General features: G+C 45.5%; 1 protein-coding gene across 2 annotated transcripts; it reads left to right on the plus strand.

Moving 5' to 3' along the window:
* The first annotated feature begins 559 nt into the window (after positions 1-559).
* Positions 560-6,649, plus strand: LOC125521410 (glutamate receptor 3.5). Of its 2 annotated transcripts, XM_048686468.2 has the most exons (6): positions 580-1,366; positions 3,397-4,742; positions 4,814-5,091; positions 5,314-5,345; positions 5,446-5,852; positions 5,947-6,649. In XM_048686468.2, the coding sequence occupies exons 1-6, from the start codon at positions 1,108-1,110 to the stop codon at positions 6,427-6,429; spliced, it is 2,805 nt and encodes a 934-aa protein (XP_048542425.1). In that variant the 5' UTR covers positions 580-1,107; the 3' UTR covers positions 6,430-6,649. The 2 variants fall into 2 exon arrangements, with proteins under 2 accessions (XP_048542426.1, XP_048542425.1); XM_048686469.2 differs by lacking the exon at positions 5,947-6,649 and having other exon boundaries at positions 560-1,366; positions 5,451-5,815.
* The last annotated feature ends 619 nt before the right edge of the window (positions 6,650-7,268 follow it).

Raw genomic sequence — 7,268 nt, forward strand, 5'->3', positions numbered from 1 at the left:
TCCAACAGATAGATCACGCAACATGGAACCTCGCCATCATCTACAGCTTTAGTGTGCTTGCCCAAACACCGAATCCGCAAAAAGGAATGTTGGATTCACTTCGCTTCTATCATCTCGAAGTGACGATTCGACAACCATGCCATCCACTCCACAGCACAACACCGCCGAGACTACCGCCAACGAGCGACATCCCTTGCATGGCCTACAAATCTCCATAACGATCACCGTGTTCCCCCGGAGCACGTTTGATCCTGGCAGCACCGGTGCCAAATACGTCGCGCCCTGTGACCACCCCGATGCCCGACGGCGCTCTTCCTTACGCCGCGTGATGGCAAGCGCCGCCGCCGTCATGTATATATCTCAGAAAGAAAAATTAACAAATTCAACCACATAAGACAACTACAAGAAAACAAATTTCTCCATGACACGACCCTTCCTGGGTCTTGAGGCCACCGGATGGATGGATCTCAGGTGATTTTCGTGGATAACCGCCCCGATGACCCCCAAAAATATCATCTCTAGCGGCGAGAGGCGACCACCCGGAGTGCCCGCGGGAAAGAGGAATGAATTCCTTCCCCTGCCCCCGTCGCCATCCAACAGTAGCTGTCTGAGCGTCTCCGCCTCCCCTCCTCCCCCTTTCCGTTTCTCCATGTGATGCACACACGCAGCAGCGCCTGCGGCAGCGCACGCACCGCACAACACGCCACAGTCGCCCCGTTGGTGGACTCGCTGCTACTCGACGATTCCCACGCCGCCGTCAAGCTTTCTTTCTTTCTCCCTCCCAGCCCCAGGCCCAGGCCGGAGGAGGAGACGGAGACGGGGACGGGGAGAGCTCTGCCCCAGCTCGTCCTCTTCTTCTTCTTCCCCCCTGCCACGCCCGCCTCAAAGCCATCGTCTTCATCTGCGTCACCTCACCCCACTCTCTGAGCTGTTCCGTTCTTGATCCAACCGTCTCCTCCTACTCTGCCGCTCCTCGGCCCTCCTGCGAGTTCCCCCGCCCATTCCGGCCGCGGGCCGATGCGAGCCGCCCCGGGGCTCCGCTTCTCGGGCAGGGCCGCGCTCTAGCGCCGCGCGCGCTTCCGGGTGGCGCCTTTGGGGACGGGGGCAATGGGCGCCGGCAGGCTGCTGGTCCTGTGCCTGGCGCTCTGCGTGGCGGCGGCGGCGGCGCAGCGGCCGAATCGGCGGCCGAGGGCGGTGTCCGTGGGCGCGCTCTTCACGTACGAATCCACCATTGGCCGCGCGGCGCGGCTCGCCATCGAGCTCGCCGTCGACGACGTCAACGCGGACCGCACCGTGCTCGCCGGAACCACCCTGAATTTGATCAGCCAGGACACCAACTGCAGCGGGTTTCTTGGAACCATCGAAGGTTTGTTATTCCTTCACTTCTTTTATCACCCTGTTTTCTTCTCTTAGACTATTATTACTCTGTTTTTAGCACTAGCGTTGAACAGATGAGTTTCTTTCCCCCACAAGTAACGGATTTGATTGCAACTTACCTTTCACGACCCCAATTCCTGGCTAATTCGAGTGATTCGGCGACTTTTCCACTAGCCATATCTGATTGGGAAGCATGTGCTGCTTTACTCCAACTGGTTACAAAGTGAAGTTGTTGATGGAGAAAGAAAATTCCTGCTTTAGTAGTTGCACATGAGAAAGAAAGTTTTTCTACTGCGAGCGGCGATAGCTCCTTGAGTTAGAATCAGTTCTTTCCGGGTCGACGTCGATAGCTTGCACGGTTCTCGTATTTGCGTCAAATTGTTCTTACTGGTAACATAGAAATAATTATTTCTCAATCGGCCCAGAAATAACAAAACCGTATTTTCATTCGCACGTAGAAGGGATTTGCCATGACCCAAGATAACTAATCTGAGAAGTGCTCAATTGTTTAACAACAGCTTCATTTTTCTTTTTCTTTACTGAGATCTCAGCATGAGCTACTATTAGTAGTGGCAAAGATGAGGCCACGAGGGCACCACAATCTGTCCAGCATATCTGTTCAAAGTGCCCTGGGCCTTGTAAATTATTGCATCTCAATCTGCTCCCATAAAAAAAGAGCAAAGTAGTCGCCACTTGTTACAAAATGACAGAACTTACACGTCAGAGTTGATGAGTAGCTTTTCTTAGTTTCTTTGATCCAGGCCTTCTGGTGCATATATGAAGAAACCTGTTACTTCATTTATTTATTTATTTTTACATAAGAATCTTCGTTATTCTTCCAATCATACTTTGTTTAGTTAATTGCTGCTGTCTTTCTGTCTGAGATTCACTTCTTAGATTAGGTGTCATAAATTTGGGGTAATTAATTGTTGACTAGCAACGAAACAATTGAGCTGCAGTGTAATATCACTATATCTCAGTGCATTGATGTCTTAGTCTGAACTCTGAATTAGGTCAAGATTCCTTGGATAGTATGTCTCATATTTCCTTTTTTATAGGGGTGGCCCATTCCTTGAATATTTTACTTAGTTTAATACAATAATTGCCTAGCTCGTGTTCTATGAGATGATTCAATAATGGCTTGATTGGGAATGGAGAAACCAACTGTGCTTAAAGTACTGTTGCTCTAAACTTCCATGAGGATCGTGCCCTTTCTTGAGAATTGTGCTAACCTGATTATTTTGGCAACAAAAGAGGAACAGACAAAAAGCATACTGGTACCATGGATCAAAAAATGGCATAACTTGTGATACTAACTACAGCATCCCTTAAGGTGCAAGAAACATGTATTGAAGAGCATCCAATTCTTCACTTTCTTATCATGCGAGATTCCTTATTCTCTTTGTGGCATGTGTGGACATCACCGCAACAGAGTGACAGATTTGTCACCATATGTTTTGTACCATAACTAATTTTCTCATATTGTTGGAAACTTGGAATAAAATTTTCTGAACAATAGTTAAGTACTAGCATAAATTTAGAAGGATCTTATAGTAGCTGATTTAGAAATTTAGCTTTAGTTCGTCAATTACTAGTCATTAAACCAATGGACCTGCATGGCCTAGCGTGTACAGTATTTTCCAAATGCATTCAGTACGGATAGCCACCCCTCTTTTATGTCCCCCATCTGAGGTATGTTTTTGGATGAAGAGTTTAAAATCTACATCCTGCCACTACATACTTTTTTTCCATTGATAAATAATTTGTGCTGTTAGTAACACACTTTATCAGATACTTCCATAGACCAGCCTATTAAGGCCCTAGAACTGGTATCACCTATTTAGTAGATTTAATTCATATAAATATACGTACATACCATCTCTTGTTCCCGAGATAATTTATAGTTATTTTCCTAATGCAATATTCCTTGCCTTATAATCTCCAGTTAGTGTATGTAAGACAGTTGCTAATTGCTTCAATAGCCTATGAACTGATTCATAAAACGGTACTTTGTTGCAGCACTGCAGCTCATGGAGAAAAACGTGGTTGCTGTCATTGGCCCTCAATCCTCTGGAATAGGCCATGTCATCTCACATGTTGTTAATGAGCTACATGTTCCACTTCTATCGTTTGCAGCAACTGATCCAACCCTATCTGCATCAGAGTATCCTTACTTTTTAAGGAGTACCATAAGTGACTACTTCCAAATGCATGCTGTCGCTAGCATTATTGATTACTTTCAGTGGAAAGAGGTGACTGCTATATTTGTGGATGATGATTATGGCCGAGGCGGGGTGTCAGTCCTCGGTGATGCACTTGGAGCAAAGCGGGCAAGAATTTCACACAAAGCAGCCATTCCTCCAAACTCAGACACGGATTTGATCAATGATGTACTGTTTAGAGCAAACATGATGGAATCAAGGGTGTTTGTTGTGCATGTCAATCCTGATGCAGGGATGAGAATATTTGCTATAGCGAACAAACTCCAGATGATGGGCACTGGCTATGTCTGGATAGTAACAGATTGGTTAGCTGCTGTCCTGGACTCCTCAGGGCCTGGAGATCCTAAAGCCATGAGTTATATACAAGGATTAATTGTTCTTCGCCAGCACACTCCTGATTCTGATGCCAAGAGGAAGTTCGTAGCTAAATGGAATAATGCAGCTAATAATAGGAGCATTGCTTCTGGCATGAATTCGTACGGTTTTTATGCTTATGACTCGGTTTGGGTTGTTGCCCGTGCTATCAATGAATATCTCAATAGTGGGCAGCAAATTACTTTCTCTGCAGATCCAAGGTTGCACAATTCAAATGGAAGCAGTTTGCGTCTATCAAAGCTTAAAATATTTGATGGTGGTGATCAGTTGCTACAGCAACTTTTGCTCACAAACATGACAGGGCTAACAGGTCTGGTTCAGTTTAATGCAGACCGCAATTTGGTGCGCCCAGCTTATGATATCCTTAATGTTGGTGGTACCGGGTCCCGTTTGATTGGCTATTGGAGTAATTACTCTGGTCTTTCTGTTTCTGCTCCCGAAATTTTGTATCGGAAGCCACCGAATACGTCAACAAGTGCCCAACAGTTGCATAGTGTGGTGTGGCCAGGCGACACAACTACTAAGCCGAGAGGATGGGTTTTCCCTAACAATGGCCAGCCTCTGAGAGTTGGTGTTCCAAATAAACCAAGTTTTAGGGAGTTGGTTTCAGTTGGCAAGGGCCCTGATAATGTGACGGGTTACAGTGTTGATATATTCAACGCAGCAATTAAACTTCTTCCGTACCCAGTTCCTTGCCAGTTCATAACAATTGGGGATGGTTCAAAGAATCCTAACTATGACGACATTATTAGTAGGATTGCCACCAATGTATGTTTGCATGCTTTGCTCTGCTTCTTTGATCATTTTGCTTCTCATCATCTGATTTTTTTTTTCTCTAGGCCCTTGATGCAGCTGTAGGTGACTTTGCTATTGTGAGAAATAGAACGAAGATTGCAGAATTCACACAGCCTTATATCGAAGCAGGGCTTGTGATAGTAGCGCCAGTGAGAAAAGCAAATTCAAATGCCTGGGCTTTCTTTAAACCTTTCACATTAGAGATGTGGTGTGTAACAGGCACTCTTTTCATTTTTGTGGGAGTGGTTGTTTGGATTCTTGAACATCGGACTAATGAGGAGTTTCGAGGCTCTCCACGACGACAAATCCTGACAATATTTTGGTAAGTTCCTTTGCTACTCCAAGGATCTGTTCTATCTTAGGTTTTCAATCTGGCTTGAATAAGAATTCAGAAATAATGAAGAGAGCCAAAGTGATTATTTTTGTTTCTTTTATTTCCTTTGTTCTCACCAATTGTTTTGTAACTTTATGATTTTTGTATCTTTGTAATTTTTCTAAATGTTAGCTATAAGAAGTTAACTGACAGTTCATGCTTCTCTTTCAGGTTCAGTTTCTCAACGATGTTCTTTGCACACAGTAAGTCCACTAAATACATCACATGATATTATGTTTAACTCCTGTTTTGTATTCTTTTCCCATCTGGATGAAAATGTCTTACTGAAAAAACTCACCACAGGGGAGAACACCGTAAGTGCTCTTGGGCGTTTCGTGCTGATAATATGGTTGTTTGTCGTGCTGATCATCAATTCAAGTTACACTGCTAGCTTGACGTCGATCCTCACAGTACAGCAGCTAGCAACTGGAATAACTGGACTTGACAATTTGGTTGCTAGCGCTTTACCTATCGGATACCCAGCTGGAAAATTTGTCCGAAATTACCTGATTGACGAGCTGAATATTCCCGAATCCCGGTTAGTACCACTGAGCACGGTTGAGGAGTACGCCAATGCCCTTAATCGTGGGCCGAAAGACGGCGGTGTTGCTGCAGTTGTTGACGAGATGCCATGCGTTGAGATCTTCCTCTCAACCCACTGCAACTTCAGAATAGTCGGTCAGGAGTTCACGAAGGAGGGATGGGGATTTGTATGTTCAGCATCCGATGAATCGTTATGTATTTACAGTTACACATTTGAAAAGGAGAGAATTATATCTGCTCTTTTTTTCCCCTTCTTTACAGGCATTCCAGAGAGATTCCCCCCTTGCTGCAGACCTATCAACCGCCATCCTTCAACTTTCAGAGAGTGGCCAGCTCCAGAGAATTCACGACGAGTGGCTCACAGATCCGACCTGCGGCGATGATGACAGTGGGTTGGGAGCAGTCAGGCTTGGCCTGGGAAGCTTCTGGGGCCTTTTCCTGCTGTGTGCTCTGATATGCGTCTTTGCTCTCATGGTTTACTTCGCAAGGATCTGCTGGCAGTATAGCAGGTACTCCAGCTCCGAACCTCCCAGTGAGCCAAGCGACTCTGCTGCTGCCGTCACCGCTGCCACCATTGCTCAAATACGGCCAGAGAAGCCTAAGCCAACGCGCCTTGGCAGCTTCAAGGAACTGATACAGTTTGCGGACACGAAGGAGGAGGAGATCAAGAAGGTGATGAAACGGAGATTGAGCGAAAAAGATACTCGGGCCACCGGATCTGCGCACTCGGTCTCGTCAGCATAGAAGAGGATCTTTCATTTCAGGTTACACAGCCCCAGGTTCTTCTTACACAGCCAAGATACGTAGCATATACTGAAGTAGATAACAGCGGTATACTTGACACTTGTAGGATTCATAAATCTTTTTTTTTGCGGTCATTTGAATTCCGTCTCGGATATGCGGTATATATGCAGCAACATTGTCCCAACTATTAATATTCCAAGAATTATTTTCTTGACCGACATGCCTTATGATTCTAAAATGTACTTTTTTTCGGAACGAGGCAAAAGATTTGCCTCATATATTAATTAAGAGAGAATAGAGTGTTTACACGAGCCGAACAAATACAAAGTGGTGTTACTCTCCCAGTATTATAGTACCCAGCTTCTTAGCCCCGGCGGTGACCCAGGTGAAGGCTTCACTCTTGATGTTGCTTAGCAGAATTGGGGGTGGCATGCTCTTGTTGCGGAAAATGACATGGCTTTCCTGTTGGAAGTGCACAAACTCGATTGGCTGACCCACCAATACATAATGGAGTCATGAAGGTGCCATGTCGAAGTGTCAAGGTTGTCGCTTGACGAAGAGGTGTAGTCCAGACTCCGGCTCCCGTTTGGAGAGGGGGCAAAGATGGCAATTCGGCCATCCCCGACGTGCTAGGCGATCAGCGGTCCAAATTCGGTCCTGGATGGCAAGCCACGCAAAGAACTTCTCCACACCGTGTGATCTAAAATGTACTTTTCATCACTGTTTCCGAAGTGAGTCTATAGATGGCTTCTTTTTTTCAACTCTAGTACGATAGAAAAATAAACTCTGCCATGCATTTAATCTATATCTATACTTACTATATGCTACCTACTATTAAA

Source organism: Triticum urartu, chromosome 7A, assembly GCF_056163025.1.
Source record: "Triticum urartu cultivar PI428250 chromosome 7A, HENAU_Tu73, whole genome shotgun sequence".
NCBI lineage: Eukaryota > Viridiplantae > Streptophyta > Magnoliopsida > Poales > Poaceae > Triticum > Triticum urartu.

Coding starts and splice junctions, on each gene's coding strand:
- LOC125521410 (XM_048686468.2), top strand. CDS start 1,108: ATGGGCGCCGGCAGGCTGCTGGTCCTGTGCCTGGCGCTCTGCGTGGCG. Junction 1,367..3,396: donor GTTTCTTGGAACCATCGAAG/GTTTGTTATTCC, acceptor ACTTTGTTGCAG/CACTGCAGCTCATGGAGAAA. Junction 4,743..4,813: donor TTAGTAGGATTGCCACCAAT/GTATGTTTGCAT, acceptor TTTTTTCTCTAG/GCCCTTGATGCAGCTGTAGG.